The sequence below is a fragment of the Tetrao urogallus genome (assembly GCF_951394365.1).
Source record: "Tetrao urogallus genome assembly, chromosome: 20".
NCBI classification, from domain to species: domain Eukaryota; kingdom Metazoa; phylum Chordata; class Aves; order Galliformes; family Phasianidae; genus Tetrao; species Tetrao urogallus.
Window position 1 is genome coordinate 557,630 of NC_136833.1, and position 19,121 is coordinate 576,750.

At 59.1% G+C, this 19,121-nt stretch overlaps 1 protein-coding gene across 1 annotated transcript; it reads right to left on the reverse strand.

Moving 5' to 3' along the window:
- Nucleotides 1-3,349: 3,349 nt before the first annotated feature.
- Nucleotides 3,350-5,101, reverse strand: FZD9 (frizzled class receptor 9; the record flags this gene model as incomplete). Its single annotated transcript, XM_079545149.1, has 1 exon — nucleotides 3,350-5,101. One exon carries the CDS (start codon nucleotides 5,099-5,101, stop codon nucleotides 3,350-3,352), a length of 1,752 nt encoding a protein of 583 aa, XP_079401275.1.
- Between the last annotated feature and the right edge of the window lie 14,020 nt (nucleotides 5,102-19,121).

A 19,121-nucleotide genomic window follows, 5' to 3' on the forward strand; every position in this document is an offset into this window, starting at 1 on the left:
TGTAATAAGTTGGAAAATGAAAAATAAACATTATGTACTTGTGTTTGTAAAGCCGGCTCGCAGCGTGTCCTTTGTGGTATCCTCTGCTCCTGCAGCACGGCGGCCTCGCACCTGCTGGAGCTCCCACCAAGAGGCCCAGAGGAGCACTGAGCTGCATCAGGCCAGCTCACAGCTCTGCACTTCTGGGCCAAATGCTGCTCAGGTTGGGTGGCAGCGGCCCCTGACCGTGCCTCTGCTCCAGGCGGTGGAAATGGCTGGGGCCACGTTCACGCAAAGCTGGTGCGAAGCTGCGCTGACAGCAGGTTAATGTGCAGCATGGAGCTGTGTGCCCTGCGCTGGCATTTTGCAACCACGGCTGTCTTTGCTGCAGTCCTGAGATGGCCAAGGCCTGTTCTGTGTGTGTCTGACCAAACAGCCGTCAGATCCCTTACCAGCAGGGCTGGGATGCTGCTCTGCTGAGCTTCAGAAGCAGGGGAAGGAGCTGGTGCTGATGTACGCCCAGCAGCTCTCAAGTGAGGGTGTTTGCCAGTTTTCCTGCACTTCTCCCAGTGCCACAGGAACAAGAGGGCGGTGCTTTCCTGGGTAGCGCTGTCACGCTGCGGCACCAAGCGCAGCCCCCCGAGCTGCGGTGGGGTCTGGCAGTTGGGCAGAGTGAGGCTGAGGAGCCCCGCTGGGTCTGGGGGCTTCAACGTTACAGGCAGCGGATAAACGTTGTTTGCGCAGAGAAACCTCACGGCCGTGCCGCAAGCAGGGGTTCACTGCTGGGTGTGCAACAGGACCCGGGCAAACCGGAGCGTGATCCAGGCTGGGATGTTTCCAGGCCTCGGCGTGGAGTCCTCACATCAGCATCTGCTGCGAGACCTTTTCCAAGCCCTGCTTTTTATAGCAGCCCTGCATGGCATTACTGCCCCGTGAGACCCTATTAATAGCCGTCACTCGGCCAGTGGGCGGCCGTGGCACCCGCTGCACCCACTGCAACGCCGGGCCGGGCCTGGGACCCAACAGGGCTGAGCCACGGTGGCCAGCGGGACCGCACCGAGCTCCTGGGGCTGCGGAGGAGCCGCCCGGGCCGCCGGGGCTGATAGCAGGCGGTGGACAGGCGCTGGTCAGGCGCCGGCGGCCCCGTGCTGCTGATAGTTGGGGCCCAGCAGGACGAGCTTATCTGGGCGAGTGCCTGAGAGGCAGCGAGGCTTGGCAAGAGGCAGGGTGCTCAAGGGCAGGCTGTCCCAACGGGCTCCGAGAGCCACGCAGGAGCTGGACGACCGCAGGGATGCAAGCAGGACACAGAGCTGCCCCCCGCCATCACTGCCGTGTGTCTGTGCTCGGGCTCATGGTGCAGCGCGATCTGGGGCTCAGCGTAGCTCAGGGCTCAGCCCCAAAGAGGCTTCGAGTGCGGAGTGCCGGGGCCTGGGTCACCAGCCCTGGCCCAGGTGAGCAGCTCCTGCCCAGCCCGCCTTGCACCGGACTTTGGAGTCTATCCCTGAGCCAATATTGACTCTCCCAACCCCGGTCTCAGCCCCGTTATCTGCCCACACCGCCCCTCCATGGCAGCTGGGAGGCCGCAACCCCTTGGCCCAGCAACGGGGCACCAGGCAGAGATCCCTGCCCAGGGATGGGGCTGACCACTGGAGCGCCCAGTACCATCGCACGGTGCCCCCGCAGCGACTCACTGGGCACCAACGGCTGCCGTGGTGCCACAGAGCTCCTGCGCAGTGCTGCACGCCCACTGCTGCCCCTCCATGTTGCCTGCTGCTCCGCTCTGTGCGCTGCCGCCAGCGCTGCTCCCGGGGGAGCAGAGGGTTTCTCAGATCCATCGCTCAACTTCTCCCCACATCCCAACACCCCCAGGGGCGGTGGAGAGCGGATTAAAGGCGCTTCCCAACATCAATCGCGGTGGCGATGTGCACACAAAGCCTCGCTCAGCGCTGCGGTGCAGCACTGAAGGGCTGCGTCCCATCCCGGCTGCAGGCTGGGCTGGGCTCGCAGCCCAACTGTGGGCCTCCACTGTTGCCCCTTCGTGGCCGCATGATGCTGCAGTGCCCCCAGCACAGCCTGTGCGACTTCTCCAGCCCCACGGCAGATGTCTGCTGGGCACCAACGAGCTGGGAGCGACCTGGGCAGCACGGGGTGCTCGGTGCAGATGCTCACCGTGGCGCCGGCCCGGCCTGCCAGCAGCAGCTGGGGCTGGGTGCACACAGAGGACACGGCCCCTACAGGACACACCTTGAGCCTGCAGCTCTTATTGGGGCTCTGGGCCACCAGGACTGGTGCCAAGGAATGGTGGGCACCAACCTGTGTGTGCCAAGGCAGCTGCACACAGATGATGAGGGACAAGCAGGCCGCGTGCTGCTCACTAGCTAGAAATGAGAGGACAGAGACTTCCATTCCATCCCGCAACCCCTGCCCACTGCAGGGCTGGGCCCATGGGCTGGCACTGGGAGCCCATAGGCTGTAGCCAGGCACAGGCACCCCACAGCCACAGCTCTCCCTGGCTCCCTGGGCAGCTCCACCAGAGACGCACAGCTCCTGCCCCGGCCCGGCAGCACCAGCTGAGGGTTGAGTTTCCCCTGGGACAATGGGGAAGGCGAGATGGGATGGTAACCGGAGCAGGGGATAAATAAAGCTGCCCAGAAGTTTCCATGACCCGCACCTCAAGCTGCTGCTTGGCACACCGAGGCCAAACCCTGTCCCCCAGCCCAGCACTGGGCTCCCGGCCCCGCACTGCACCAAGACTGCGATGGCACAGCAGCCCCACAGCTCCAACCAACACCACTCAGCATCGAGCACTGAGCGGAAAACATTATTCACTACATGAGGATCTGTGCTGGTGGATCAGTTGGGATGCAGTACTGGGGTTAGGGCTGTCCTGACTCCTCTGGGCGCTGCTCCCCATCACCCAGCCAGGTCAGCCCTGCATGCTGCCTGCACCACAGCACTGGTGAGCTCTGCACGGCCACCCTCAGCCCCTCTGTTCCTGCACACAGCACGAGGCTCGGTTGAAATAACACATCCAGGGTTTATTGTTTTTTCCATTCCTCGCAGCTAATGATTAAAAAAAAAAAAAAAAAAATCTAAAATAAATTACAGAATTAAATAAACACGAACTGGATTATTCCCCTTCCTGCCCCAGCCCCAGCCGCCCCCCCAAAGAAAGCGTTAGAACAGTCACTGGATTTGGCAACAGCAACAACAACGGAACGATCCCTAGGAAAAGCAGCGAGCTGCCTGGGCCGGGCACTGCAGTGGGCAGCCCAAACCCATGCGCCCCCCATTCCACCCCACAGCAGCCCCGGGGCTCAGCCCTTACCCACAGCACTCTCCCGGTGCCACGCGGAGCAGCAGCCCCACGCTAGACGTGTGTCGGGTTGTCCAGGTACGGGTCCGTCTTGGTCATGTGCAGCATGACGGTGGGTGCCTTGTAGTGGCAGTGCACCCCGCCGCAGCTCACCCCGCTGCAGGGCTTGCCCCTCGTCCTCACGCCCAGCTTCCTGTTGCACAGGCTCTGCCAGGTCTGCAGCGTCTTGGAGCTCCACACCCACACCCCGCTGGTGATGCCCACCACCAACGACATGAAAATCTTTAGCATAAAGACAGCCACAGTGGGCACCGAGGCCTCCAGCGAGCAGTTGGCCGCACGTCGGCCGGGCAGCGGTACACAGCCGCGCTCCAGGGCACGAAGGTTCCAGTAATCCACGTTCAGGCGCTCGTAGAAGTAGCAGACGATGACGCAGGTGGCCGGGACGGTGTAGAGGATGGAGAAGACCCCAATCTTCACCATCAGCTTCTCCAGTTTCTCCGTGTTGGTGCCGCCCGTCTTCATGATCTTCCGGATGTGGAAGAGGGCAACGAAGCCGGTGAGGATGAAGGAGGTGCCCACCACCAGGTAGCAGGAGAGCGGGATGAGGACGAAGCCGGTCAGCGCGCTGACGTCCATGCTGCCCACGTAGCACAGCCCCGTCAGCTCGTCCCCCGCCACCTTCCGCATGGTGAGGATCACGATGGTCTTCATGGCCGGGATGCCCCAGGCGGCCATGTGGAAATAGCTGCTGTGGGCCTCGATGGCCTCGTGCCCCCACTTCTTGCCGGCAGCCAGGAACCAGGTGAGGGTGAGCACGACCCACCAGAGCGAGCTGGCCATGCCGAAGTAGTAGAGGATGAGGAAGACGATGGTGCAGCCCGTGCTCTCCAGCCCCTCCTGGATGATGTAGAGCTCGCCGTTCTCCCGGTCACAGGCGATGTTCTCAGCCCCTGCCACCGAGCGGATGATGAAGGCCACTGAGTAGACGTTGTAGCACATGGAGAGGAAGATGATGGGTCTCTCGGGGTACTGGAAGCGGTGCGGGTCGAGCAGGAAGGTGAGAACGGTGAAGGCGGTGGAGACAAAGCAGAGGGTGGACCACACGGCCATCCAGACGAAGGCAAAGTCCTTGTCCTCGCGGGACCAGTAGACGTCCACGCCGGGCGAGCAGCGGGGCGCGCAGGACAGGCTCTTCTCCACATACTGGAACTTCTCGGGGTTGTCGCAGGCTCCCAGCCCGTTGGGGCCACGGCCCTCTGCAGAGCCTGGAGGCCACGGCCGGGGCGCGACCGGCAGCATGCCCTGGCCCTTGTGCGGCTCCGCGGCCGAAGCGTTCTCGGGGGCCTCCATGCAGAGGGCGTTGGGGTCGTTCTTGGTGGGCAGCCGGCCGCAGTCAAGCGACTCGGGCCAGCCGAAATTGAACTGCTCCATGATGGGGACGCACTTGTGGCGCGCCTGCTCGCACATGGGGCGGCAGGCGGGGATGCTGGCGCTCACCTGGTCGGTGCACATGGGCGCGTACAGCGAGCAGAGGAAGAAGCGCAGGTGGACGTGGCAGCCGTACTCCACCAGCGGCGCGAACTCGTGCAGCTTCAGGGCGGCCTCGCGCTGGCTCTCGTGGCCCAGCAGGTTGGGCATGCGGGTCAGGTTGTACCCGATGCCGCGGCACATGGGGATGTCCACGGGCTGGCACCGCGCCGCCCGGCCCCGCGCCGCCTCAAGCGCGCCCAGCTCCAGCCCGCGGCCGGCGGCCGCCAACTGCCACAGCAGCGACAGCGCGAGCCGCAGCCGCAGCGCCGCCATGGCCCGACCCGCGGCTACAGCGCCGCCATGGCCCGGCGCGCCCGCGCCCCTGCGCGCCTCCGCGCCCCCGCGCCCCGCGGCGGCCCCGCGCCGGGGCAGCGCCCGCCGCCCTCCGCCGCGCCGCGCTCCATGCGGCCCCGCGCCGCGCCGAGCCCCGCCGAGCCCCGCGCAGGGCCCGGCACCGCGCCCGCCCCGCGCCGCGCCGCCACGCCCCCGGGGCGGAGTAAGGGCGGGGACGGCCCGGACGGTCGCGCGGATCCCCCGCCGGCGGCCGCGGTTCGGAAGTTCGGCGGTTCGGCGCGTGCGGCCGCTCGTCGGTCGCGGGAAATCGCGGCGCCGCAGCTCCCTGCCGCCGCGGGGCTGTGCGGGTGTCCCGGGGCTGCGGGGAAGCGCCGACCCTCGTGCGTGCGCTGCGGGCCGCGCTGGGGGCGAACCCCAGCCGTGGGCGCTGCTGCGGGCCCGGCGGGGAGGTGGGCGCTCGTCCGGCCCTCGCCCCTCCCGTCCCGCTGCCGCTGGGGCCCCACACGCTCCTACGACAGCGCCGCACGAGCGGCCGCCCGGCGGTGCCCGCAACTCCCGGTGCCTCCGGGCCGCGAAGGGTTAATGAGGGGCGAACTCGCAAATAAATGTCTTTTAATTTAATTTTGCTTTAATATGTAAAACTGTTGCTCTTGGCAGGGGGTGCCGCAGCCCGGCCAAAAGCAACACGTGGATTTTCGGAGTCAAGGGGCTCCTTTCAACGTAGAGGAGCGGCGGTCGCTCACCTCCGTCCCGCGCCCTCGGCCGCCCCGTGGGATGCCCAGGCCCCGCCCGGGGCGCACGGCGTGGGGTCCGGCGGTCCTCAGCACGTCAGCCCCGCGGAACAGCCGGGGGAGCGCCGGGGCGGCCGTGGGGGAGCGCGCCCGGATTGCCGTGCCCGCGGCACCGTGGCTGCGCACAGAAGCTGAGGTCTCCGGCAGGTCTGGAAGCCTCACAGTGAAAACAAGAACAGCAGGTAGAGCAACGCGGCAGATTTATGGCTTTGGAAGTGTCCCTGGGCTGGGAATCCAATATCAATAGCTTGAATAAAGAAATCACAGAGGCTGCACAGAAATCTGCCCGCGAAGCATCCAGGCCGGCGGAGCGGGGCCGTATGGCAGGAGCCTGTGGTTCCTGGCAGCAGCTTTGCCCCATTTCCTTTCTTCCCGTCAACAGCGCTTGCAAACCTGTGCGAGATCCTCAGCGAGGGGAGGGGGAAGGAGCGGGAAGGCCACGGGTTGAGAGCAGTCGCCTGGCGCTGCCTGGCTGCATGGAGAGGCTGCGAGTTGCCCCCAGCACGTGAATGGGTGGGACGTGGGCACGGGATTCCTGGGCATCCCCCGTGGCAGCAGCAGTGGGGACAATCTCTGCCTCAGTGGGAGCGATGGAGCAGGGCAGGGGGCACAATGGAGGAGAGGAGGTGGAGGAGGAGACGGTCCCATGGGTTCTGCACCTTGGCAGGGGCGTCTGGGGCGTCTGTTGGGATGCACAGCCCCACGCACCCGCTGGGCTCTGCGTTCCCTGCAGGGTGGCTCTGCTCCACCCTGGGCACAGCCTGCGGTACTCCAGGCTCTCCCCGGTGCTTTCAGGTGGGGGCTGCGGTAAGGACTGAAAGACCCAAAAGCGCCTTCAGCTCCAAAGGACCCTGCACTGTCAGTGCCAGCCTGAGGGAGGGCGAGGGCGCAGCTCTGCAAGGATCCGGGCAGCAAATTTTCCCTTCCCAAAGAATTTCACAGGAATAGCTGTGTGAAAGGCCAGCTGGGTCGATTTCAAAGGGATGCCAGCACCAGGGCCGGATGGGATGGGGAGCAGCTGGAGGGGTCCATCCTGGGAGAGCCCCCCCAGCTGCAGGCTGGCACCCACTTGGGCACCATGCGGATGAGGGGTCTCTCTCTGGCCATGCTGTGCCGTGCCAGCATTACTGGGGGCACAAGTGGTCCTCCAGCGTGAACCCTTCTGTTCTTGCACGGTGCAAACACAGGTTGGGGCAAAGCAGGCGCTGCTCTGCACCCTGTGGCTCTGTGGCTCAGTGCTGGGATCTCCCCGTTGGGGTGCAGCAGTGGGGTTGGAAGGGCAGGGGGTTTCTGGGGACAGACAGCAAGGAAATGGGGCAGGAACCTGACACTGGCGGGAGATGGGCAAAGCAGAGAGACCTCATGGCACTGCCCCCGCCCCAGCTGGCACCAGCAGAAGGGAAAAGCCATTTCTTCCCTGACTCAGGCATTAATTATAGCAGTGCAACGAGAACCCTGGCAGGGGGGAATTAACAGCCGTGCTCATCCTACACCCAAGCTGCAGCTATTTTTATGGCTTCATGGGACTGTGCAGCATGTCACCAACCAGGCAGCCTTGTCCAGGAAGGGCACTGCGGGCACTGTGGGCAGAGAGTGATGGGCACAGCCCTGGGGGTCCTGCTGTGTCCAGCTCCACACCCTACAGCTCTGTACTGAAACACCCAGAGCCTGGCATGAGTCCCCTGCAGGAAGAGCTGTCCCCTCCTTATGTCACCCCCTGCCATCTGCACACCAATGTCCTGCCTGGCACGGCACAGCTGTCACCCTCTGCTGGTCCCAGTGCCAGGCTGCTGGGTGGTGCCAAAGGTGCTGCAGGTCCCCGAGGGGCTGCAGAGCTACATCCATGTCCTCCCAGCCCAGAGCTGGGACATGGCCTGACCCAGAATCCATCTCCTTCCAAATATTTCCCTGTCTCCTGGTGCAGAGGGACAACCCTGCTGTGCCAACTGTCCCCGTGCAAGACACAGCCCACCTGCTCCCAGGCAGTGATGCCAGTGCCTCTGCTGCATCACAGAGGAGGTTTGTAAAGACATTTCCTGGAGGATTTGGGATTTTTTCCCTTTTCCCTTTGGCATGTAATTTCGGTAACTCTAGCAGCTGTGAGAGCTGTGCTGGAGAAGGTCAGCAGGAGCCACACTGGTGGCAAGCCTGGAGGAGCTGCAGGCTGAGCCACGTGCAGCCCCCATCCCCTCACTCACCACCTGCAGGCCTCGGCAGCGGCCGTTCACTCTGAGCCCTACTGATGGCAACATCCCTGCTCACAGCAGCTGCCTCCCATGGGCCGGTGAAAGGATGTCGCTCACTGCCAGCTGCCTGAGCCCGGGAGGAATGGGTCACAGCCACCAGACCAGGCCATGGGGTGACTGCCCTGTGGCTGACCCTCTGCGCTGCCCAGTTTCCTGGCAGAGCAGGCAGAGGAGGAGCGCAGTTTGGAGCAGGCAACGCTGTGCTCCCGGGTGACGTTCCAGGCTAGCACAGAAGCCCTTTCATCCCCAGCCCCACTGCCTGCCCGCTCCAGCGTGCCTGCACCCACCTGCGGTGCCAAAATGGAGCTCAGCCCCAGGCTGCCCCATCCCACAGCCCCGTGGTGCTCCCGGCACGCCGGAGTCGGCACCGGCCCGACGCAGGCACACACTCGGCTCTTTCTTTGCCTGGCCCGGGCCCCTCAGCCCCGCACACAGCCCGGCGCTGGCAGGCAGGTCTGTGCTGCACAATGTGCCTCCTTGTTCAGCCCGTCCCAGGGCCGGCTTGTGGGGAATGGCAGGGAATCGCCTCCGTTTCCTGCTGGAGTTTTATTACATCTCCATATAAATAAATAAATACAATTCAGAGGAGGAGAGCAGAAGCACGGGGCAGCTTGGAGCCAGGCAGGACGTGGGCTGGGCCGAGCCCCACTGCGGGGCCGGGATGGGGGGAACATCAAACTGGGGCACCCCGGCACAGGGCAGTGGGCAGGGGCTCCCCAGGCCCGCTTTGTCCCCGCAGGAGTTGTGCCCCACAGTGCTGTGTCCCTGCACCTCCCTGCCCCCATACTGCGCACTGTGCTCCCCACTGTCATCTGGGCTCCTCCAGGCAGCCCCGCTCCCCCCGCCCCAGCAGCAGCCCCGCTCCTCCAGCCCAACCATTTTGCACTGGGCCGGGGTGGTGGGGCTGAGCCCTGGCAGGGATGTGTCCGAGCCCGCATCACATCGCAGAGCAGATGGCTGCGAGGACCAGAACGTGCTGGAGTAACTTACTACTGAATGGGCCAAGCTGTCCTTTTGCTCAAACCGAGGTGAAATATGGATGTGCTGAATCTGTGGAGCCCTTGCAACTTCCCCATGCCTGTAAGCATGAGCAGCCCCTGGGCAGCCCCATATGCACATGCTAGGATGTCACAGACTTATAGAGTTGTATCAATTGCAAGAGACCTGTAAGATCATTAAGTCCTCCTCGTGCTCGCTGCAAACTCCGGCAGTGGGATGCAGAAACCTTTCCCCAAAGCACACGTTGGGGAGCCAGGCCAGCCCCCACTGCTGCAGGCACTGCTGTGGTGCAGGGGTGGCCTGGAAAGAATTCTGATGCTTCCTCCTGGTGCTTTTGGGCTGAACTCAGCTTCTCCGGCAGAGTTCAGGCCAAGCCTTGCAATCAGGCTGCAGCAGCCAAGGCTGAAGCAACACCAGCTGATATTTGCACATCCCTGAGATCTCACTGTCCTCTCCCCAACATCTCACAGAGTTCGCTGGCACTGGGGAACGCTGCACTGCGCCGGTTCTTTCCCTTCCTTGGCGCAGGTCAGCCCGTGTTCAGGTCACAGCCCTTCCTCTTTCTGGTGGTTCCAGCCCAACATTCGGTCTCTTCTTGCTCCTGGCCTGCTGTTCCTCCTCTCCCATCCGGCTCCTCCATCAGCACTTCACTCACCTCCTCCCCTCTGTGGAGCACGCTATGAGACCGTCACCTGCAAAGCGTCTGGAGGAGCAGCTCCAGAGGGACGTCCTACAACTGTGTCTCTGGCCTCTGTCCCGAGCACCACGGGCATTCAGCAGCGTGCATGGCAGCCTGCAGCCAGGCTCACACACAGGCAGTGACTGCGCGGTCTGTAGCAGTGTGCTCAGATCAGAGCCGCTGAGGAGCGCCGAACCCAAAGCTGCACAGCAGGGCTGCATGCTGCTACCTGAGCAGCACTGCCGCGTCATGCACTGAGCTTCAAGGCATCCCCAGATGCAAACGTTTAAGAAAACACTGAAGAACGCAAAGTTGAACGACAGCACAAGATGGGGCTGCGCCTCCTTAGGGCCCAACGCAGCACAGGAGCTCGAGGAGGGAATTTGGAATGGAAACCCTCAGGTATGTTAAACAAAAATACTATTTACCATTCACTTACTAATCCTGACACTCCGGGGAAAAAAAACACCGAACTCCAATATTTGTTTAACAGGACTCAGCAGTTTTGGGTTTTGCCAATGGTGCCCAAAATAGTTCATGAGAAACAAGTGATCTTTCAGAGGATGCCCCCTCCCTCCAGCCACCCTTCTTAAAGGTCAGACAACAGCAGGGAATGCTCTGACCCCTCTCACAGCCACCAGTGTCCTCCTGCAGGCACAGTTAGCAATAACAAGCATTTTACCCAACCTGAGCTTGCTTTCAGAGCCGTCATCCTCTTGCCCTGTTCAGAGGGCAGAGGACCAGGGGCAGGGATGTACCCTGGAGCCCTGCATGGTAAGCAGAGCTAGCAGGTCTGGCAGCACTTGTGCCTCCAAACACCAGGACAGGAATACATGTGGGTCTGCAGCTCAGGCTGAACCTCAGCTTATGTGAGTGAGCGCCACGGGTCCCAGCTGCCCTCCCTCCAGTGCCCCCAGCCTGTGTGAGCTCCAAGCAGAGCTGGGAACGAAGAGCTGTGCTCTGCCTGCCCCAAAACCCCGTAAGGGAGAGAGGGGGGGAAGGAGGCAGTCATAGGTCCCTATTCCATAATAGCACCAAGGGACCCACGTGGGTTTGGTGCTGCAGGACAGGCTGTGCCAGGCCGGGGAAGCCCTGGGATGCAGCTGCAGGTCCCCATCCCGCTGGGCTCCGGGGCTGCCCTGCTATGGCAACAGCATAGCTCATGCCACCCCAAAACCATGCACAGATTTGCTCTGGGTCCTACAAAAACACGACTGGACACACTGGACTCTGCCCAGGTAGGCATTCCATGGCCCAAACACGCTGGAAAAGAGGAGCCTTGTTGTCCCCACTCCCCTCCCACCCTCTCCCCCCTTCAGGCCTCCACATTTTCCACCCCATGAGTGCTTCAGCGCAGGAAAATGTGAGGGCATGGAAAACCAAACCACTCCCAGCAGCCGTGCCACCGTCCTTCTCCTCACCCCCTTCTCCTTGCAGATCTCACGCCCCCTGTGCCTGCATCTAGCCCTCCTTCAAGCAGTGACACCGCACCCCTCTGCTGTCCCTCCACAACCCATGGCTCAGAGGCTCTGTCCCCACGTCCCCAGCATGTGTTGCTGCCAGGAGTGGCTTTCAACACCCACTGAGGCTGTCCTGAAGGAGACCCAGACCCGACGCAGGGCAGGCAACAAGCACTCAGGAACGCTGGCTCGGCGCTGCCTGGAAAGCCCCTGTGATTCCTCCGGGTCCCCGTGGCACTCGGCACTTTCCTATTTGTCCTTCCAAGAGGCGGCCACACTTGAGGCTCACACTGGAAGCCCTTTCCCTGACAGCTCCCAAGGACGTCCTGCATTCCACCTCCATCCTCTCTGTGCTCACACACACAGCACACACAGCACCCCGCCTCACCCCGAGCCCCTGCGTGTGGGAAGCTCCGGCGTTTCCCCCTCACCCCACTGCGGGAAGGCAGAGCTGTAAATCTCACTTTTCCTGTCTCTGGCCAAGCCAGGCAGTGCGTCAAACGCTCCCCGTGCCAGGGCAGGGTCCCAGCTGCAGCTTTCAGCCCTGTTTTAAAGCAAATCCAGGCCCTCCATTTTCCCACTCACCTCAGATTTCTTGTCTGCAGCCCTGAACGCTTCCCTGGACCCCTCCTGTCTGCCCAGCGTGGCTCTCATGGCCTCTTCCGTAAGGATGTTCCTTAATGGGAGCAATGGAGAAGCTGGGTACACCAAAACGAGAGGAGTGCAAGGAAAGGGGAGGGCAGAGCAGCAAAGCCCATGGAAGGCAGGTAAGTTAGATTTGCCCTTTCCAAAACACTTGAAAAGGAAAAAAAAAAAAGTCTGGGAGCTTTAGAGGGTCCATGCCTCCCTGCTGATGGCCGGGGATGAGGACAGTCCAGCTCACACCCCAGGCAACTGAACTGCCGGGGCACCACACACCACAGCCTGCATCCCACCGGCCGTACACAGCTGCTCTGAGCAGGTCCCCCCACCAGAGCAGCACCCCGTGTGCCCTTACACTCCCACACCTCATAGCCGAGCAGTGGATGAGCAACAGAAAGGTCCACAGAGTGACCCGGGTGCAGCACCAGCAGCACTTCCACAGCTCCCCCACGTCTGACTGCAGCTTACCAAGGAGGGACACCCCAAACTGCTACAGGCCCTCCAGCTCAGGGCCGTGCTGCCAGCGAGCACAAAGGGCTGGCACAGCTCACCTGCAGCAGGCAGGGGCTCACCCTGCCACCACAGTGCCCATCACACACACTCGTGTCTGCAGAGGGATGGCTGTGATGACAGAGGTGTGCACATAGAGCTGCTTGAGAAACGGGGAGCTGCCCAGTCTCCCACCTTGCACAAGCAGAACTGCTCCCAAGGGCACCTTTTATCCACAATTTGCACCAACCAGTCTGACCCGCATGCAGGGAGCTCACTGTTTGTGTCAGCCACGAGACAGAGCAACAGGCAAACAGATGCTTGCTGAAACAACTGCTAATTGTTCCCAATTTCAGCCAGGTCTTGAATACTCATCAGTGCGTGGCACGATCCCTAATGTGTTTTGCAGGATGGCAAGGAATGATTGCAGCTGACCACAGGGAGGGAGCAGTGCTGCAGCTCCTGCAATGCTACCGAGGCAGAGGGGATCTGTGTTCATACCCCTCCTGGAACAGGAAAATGAGCTGCAGGAGGGCAGCTGCTCCGTGCTCCTCTGTGCTCTCATAGCAGCACCGCAAGGGCTGTGTGAATTATGATTTGAATGTGTTCCAGGGAAGGAGGAAGGGTGCCGGAGGTCTGCAAGGATGCTGCTCCTCCCACCCGGCCCCCCCCCGGCAGTAACACTGCAGCTCAGGGCAGCAGGACCCTTCCAGGGACACCCCAGCCTCACTAGGCTGCTGTGTGCAAGGATGCCCCTCCTGCAACTCGAGCACATCAGGCCCTGCTGCTGGCTGCAGAAGGGGGCAGTGGGGCTCCGTGCTCAGCCAGAGCTGCCCAGCCTACCTGGGGGAAATCTCCCCAACAACCAACCCTTGGTGGAGGCTGGATCCAAACTGGAGCTGCTGGTCTCTGGTGGTGGCAAACCCTCCAGGACAGCAACATGCTGCCGCCTGGGTTCACCTTCCTCTATGGGAGAGAAAGGGAACCCGAGGGAACAGCACGAAGCTGCCTCAGGACAGGTTCAGGTTGGCTGCTGGGAAAAGGTTCTTAACCAGCGAGGGGCTGCACACTGCAGTGGCTCTCCAGGGCAGCAGTCATGGCCCCAGGCCTGCTGGATTTTAAGGAGTGTTTGGACAAGACTCTCAGAAACGTGGTTTGAATTTTGGGTGGTTGTGTGCGGAGCGAGGAGTTGGACTCAGTGATCCCCAGGGATCCCTTCCTTCAGGTGATTCTATGGCTCCATGGGTGCTGGCCAGCCCTGGGCACCCCACAAGCCCAATACTGGCACCAGCCTTGGCCCTCAGAAGACCCACACTGAGGTCAGAGGGCTTTTCCCACAGGCAGGGAGCACACAGCCAGGGCAGAGGCTTGCTGGAGGACCAGAAAGAGCGTGCCATGGGGCTGCACCCAGGGGGTCTCCCTGCAGACAGCACCGTCCAACAGCGCCTGCAGGCTGTGGCACACGGGGCACGGTGAAAGAAAGGAATTTCTGTATAAATCCCATTTACCAGCGGGTTTCTCACTTCCCCTCCAGCAGACAATCCCAGCCCTCAGAGTGCTGCTGCATGAAGAGACCGTTTAATATATTTTTGGAAGAGGGGAAAAAAAAACCCTCTCTCAAAAGAGCCTCTTTCAGCTAATAATGAAGTGAATATTATATTAAGAATGAAAACATATTCAGGGTAACTTACAGAGGGAGACAGAAAACCTTTTCATAACACCCTGGCCACAAACACAACTGCCAATTAAACCAGCTTCGTTCCCCAGCCTGTGCCAACACAAACTCAGGGCAGGGAGCTGGGTGCCCGCATGGCCCTGGCCAGGCAGCCCGTGCTGCTGAGTGGTTTCCAGGCCTGGCTGCTGAAATAAAAAGGGCTCAAGGCCTTAAGCAGCCCAGCCTGGGGCTGCCCCGCACTACGGGGCTCACGGCTGAGCAGGGAACGGGCTGCAGTGATGGGGCACACGGTGCTCAGTACATGGGAGTGTGCCTGCTGTCCTTGGGAGCGTGCCACGCTGCAGGGCTGCTGCAGCAAACTGGGTAGGGAGGTGCTGAGCAGAGGTCACCAGCCTGGGGCTGGCCACCAAGGCATGGCAGGAACACTGGACAGGTGATGGCCATACCTCAGCACTCTGTGTGTCCCCCCAGTGCCCACCAGTGATGGGGAGATGTGCCTGCAGGGCTGAGCTTGGCGCCCCCATCACCACCAATGCCTGTGGGTTCCCACATGCGCTCAACGTGCCACCTCATCTCCAGTTCTGCCAACCCATGCCTTGTAGAGCTGTTATGGTTGGAAAAGACCTCTAAGGTCACGTAGTCCAACCACCCACCTACCACCAGTACTGCCCACATCCCTCAGCACCCCACCCCCACGGCTCTGGAACTCCTCCAGGGATGGTGACCCCACCACTCTGTGGGCAGTTGTGCCACTGCTTTTTGGAGAAGTTTCTCCTAATATCCATCCCTAACCTCCCTTGGTGCAATGTGAGGCCATCACCTCTCATCCTATCGCTGTCACCAGGGAGCAGAGGCCGACCCCCATCCCCACCACCTGCTTTCAGGCAGCTGCAGGGAGCAGTGATGCCTCTCCTGAGCTCTGCCCCACTCTGACCCATCCCAGCTCCCCCAGCCGCTCCCATCAGACGCGTGCTCCACAGCCCTCACAGCTCCGTTCCTTCTCTGAACGCACTCCAGGGCCTCCACGTCTTTCTTGCAGTGAGAGCCCAGCAGTGAACGCAGCACTGAATGCAGCCTCACCAGGGCCGGCACAGAGGGATGGGCAGCTCCTGCACCAACCTAAACGTGGCAGAGCTGTGTGCACAGCCCACACGTAGCAGCGCAGGGCCATCAACGCCACCATCACACTCCAGGGTTAGAGCACTGACTGCCACCACTGCAGGCAGCAGCAGGGGCACGGTGCCCACAGACAGCCTGGGAGCTGCACGGCACACGCAGGAGCAGGGGCTGTTACACACAGCTCACATCAGTTTGATCCTCACCTCACAGCCCAAGAAACCAAAGAGACAGGGAGACGTGAGGGCACCCAGCATCTTGGGCTCAGATTAAAGCTGAGCACACCCAGGCTGGGAAAACATCATACAATATCAGATAATATTTTAATTGCTCGGCAAAGTTCAGAAGCTGCAAGTTGACATTAGATAAACCCAAACTGGAAATACAAGACCACTTCTGAGCTGTGAGAGGTAACCTGCCTTTGGAACGGTGCCTCCACCAAACACCCTGAAGATATTTGTCAAACTATTTAAAGAAAGGGGGGAAAGTGGCTTTTGGGCCAAAAATAAATATTTCAGTAGCAAATTTCTCAAAGGCCCACATTTTCCCGTTAACAATCAGAAACTGTGTTTCTTTGTGGAAATTTTTCTGTTTTGCTCACGGACTTGTATTTCTGTTCTAATGCCAACTAAAGATGGTAACGCATTTTTGATCTTGCCCAGAGATGGAAAGTTTTATTCTTTTTCTTCAAGAGGAATAAAAGCAAAATAATAATAATAAAAAATATCAGCAAAGTCATTTTTCACATTCACCTTGCATAGAAAAATTGCAGAACTCCAAAATTCCCTTCAACAAACTCTAGCTGACAACTCAAAGTCTTTAATACCTCAGTAAACCAATCTTCAAGCTAGAGACGGCCTGCAGGTCAGATGTGGTGGGGCTGGGAGGTGGTGTGGGACCTGCAGTCCCCATTGCTGCAGCACTGCAGCGTGCTCAGCTGGCAGCCAACAGGAGCAGAGATTTGCAGGAATCCCTTTTGGGACACAGTGAGCAATCCCATCCAGGTCTACTTATGCATTTAAATGCCTGTGCCTTGGATGGTGCCTTTGGTGATGGGTTTTGTCCATACACGTTTGGGGAGCAGCACGTTGTGCCTCCACCAGATCTCCCACTTACGCCAAGTTTCCATTTGCAAATCCACTCCAATGGATGCCATACTCCCCTGACCCAGCAGCCAAAAGCCAGCAGCCAAGTGCCAAAACGTCAGGATGCTGAGGGAGCTCCGAGAGGCACGGCAACCTTGAGCTGGAGAACTCTGCCACACGTCTGCCCTCAAGTCTCCCATCTTATCCTATCTGTCATGAAACACAATCCTCTGCTTCACATTGGAAACTGGCATCAGCTTCCAACGCAAGGAAGCCAGTGGAGCAATCTGTGCAGAAAAGGACTACTATCCATGATAGAGCCCATCAAAAACAAACCCCGGGACTCCTGCCGTGCTGCAGTATTACGAGGGAGGCATTGCCATCTAGTGTCGGCCCTGCAAAGAGGAACCAGCAAGGCGCTGGTGCTGGGAACCAAAAGGGGACGGGACATGGCAAGGCAAGGACAGCACACAGGGCTGCTGTGCCGTCTGTGGGCAGAGCAGCTGGAAGCACACAGGGCTTCTGTGCCGTCTGTGGGCAGAGCAGCTGGAAGCACACACGGCTACAGGAACCCAAACACAGGAAAGCAACCACGCTTCTCCAGTGAAGCCCAGGCCTGCCACCTGCCAGGGCTCTGAGCTGGGCAGCAGCTCAGTTACAGCCTTCCATGCAACGCTTGCTTTTTTCAGTTGTGTGTTATCACTGCACATCAAAACTCCTGCAACGAGATGAAGCCCTGCGCTCTATAATTAAGATAATTAGTATTATAGAACTCTCCTTCCCCGCCACCTTCCTGTTTATACTCTTGGAGGCTTTTGGAAAAAGCTGGTCTGACAAAAAGCAGTATTAATCAGATTGTTCTTAAGGAAACCATAAGAAACCCAAAGCCCACGTTCCCCTTTGATCTGCTTTCCTCCCGCTAAGCAGTGCGGCAGGATCTGAGCACCCCTCTCAGAGATCAAGATGGTTCTCCACAAGCACAGAGGACTACAACAGGCAGAGAGCTCCAAAGTGTGCTTGCAGGCTGCTGCCAACTCAAGATTTCTCAACTGTTGGTTTTTTTTTCTTTCTTTTTTTTTTTTCCCTCTCCAGTATGTCCTACCAAGAGGGCATTTTATTTTAAGATACCATCAGAGCGTGGTGGTATTGAGTCCAAAAAGCCATAAAGATGTCGGCAGAACTGGGGAAAACAAGAACACTTCAGACGTTTCTCTCCTGGCAAGAGGCCACCTTGGAACACACACTGACCACAGGCAACTCTCCCTGCCCTGCAAGTCAACAACAAGGCACTGAATTATGCTTAGAAGACATTATCCAAACTAGTCAAACACGGATGGGAGAAATATCATTGAAACAGTGTTCCGTGTTACCAGGTTCCTTCTTTGCAGAATCCACGTGGCTTCTTGCAGCTTCTACACTGGCTTGCTGCCGCCTCACCAAGAGGTTTTGCATTTATCAGCTCAGCCGTGCCTGCATTCAGAATGATGCAGGGGGAACACGGCGTGTTCTGCTCCGAAAGGAAACCAACTTGATCAAAGCTAGTAAAGTCAGCAATATTTGAAGAGGAAAAGATGGTATTCTGAGGTAATTTGAAATATAGTATTAACACTCACTGGAATGTTCAGCCAAAACAAAGAGCATAGCATGCTGTTGCCCAAGCAGTTAGCTACATTAACAAACTGGACTCTATTTCCAAATTCCAGTTCCTTACACCGAAAGAGACATTAATCACTCTTGCACAATAAACTGGCACAAGTCCTGCCAGCACTAGTTCTCAGATCGGTTTATTTTCTCAGAACAAAAACAATATTAAACATAACCTTTTAAAGAACAATCTGTATAAGCAATACAAAACCTCATGGCATCCTACTTGTACTTTCAGATTCCCTTAAAGCAGCCCATAATCTGCAAGAGGTAGGATGTCAGGAACGTTCAAGGAATGTTCATGGAAGAATAAAGAGCTCGGTTCTTCTACAAACAGCCCTAGAATTGCTAAATAAACCAAATTCAGGAAAACCACGCTGTGCACACACCACGAGGACCTCCACGTCGTGCTTCTCCCAAAACACACAGATCCAACATCAAACCCTCCATGTGCCCAGGGACAGGTCTCCTTTTCGTCCAAGGACCGTTCCTTTCGTCAGCTGGAGAAGTCCTAGGATAACAAAGACCACAGTCATCATTCCCACAGGAAACACTGTACGTGTTACTCCATTTTAGCAGCTCCAAGCATTGCTAGCACGTCTCTACAGTGCCCTGAAAGAGTCATCCAAGAGTTTTGTAGATTAGTACAAGTGGATCAGGCACGGTGGCGTTCCCATAAAATTAATTCAATTTCCTCACTTTAGACTTGGAAGAAACTGAGTGTTAAGTGATAAGAATTCAAAAACAGCCAGCTCACTGCAAAGAGCCCAGAAGGGCCCTTCAGGTCATCTCCCTTCCCATACTGGGTGACCCATGATACACACTACCCTGCATTTTTTCAGCTGCCTTCTGAGAAGCCTGGTACCTGGACGTTTCCTCTTTGGCTTTGAGAAGCCAGTCCTCTTTCTCCCAGATTCACCCTTCCCCTCCGAGACTTCTATTGCTTCTCCCTGCACCTTCCTCCCTTGGTCAAATCATTCTTTGCAAGGGCCATTACCTCCAGGAGGCCCAGCCACAACACGACAGCACGTGCAGCGTGCCAAGGAACACAGTGCTCCCAGCATTTTGCTCTTTGCTAGCACCCCTCACCCACCACTCTCATTTGTATTTGGGTCTTTACCAGCCCTGGAGTCCAGGCACACTCTACGATGGCAGAGCCTGCCCCCAGAAAAG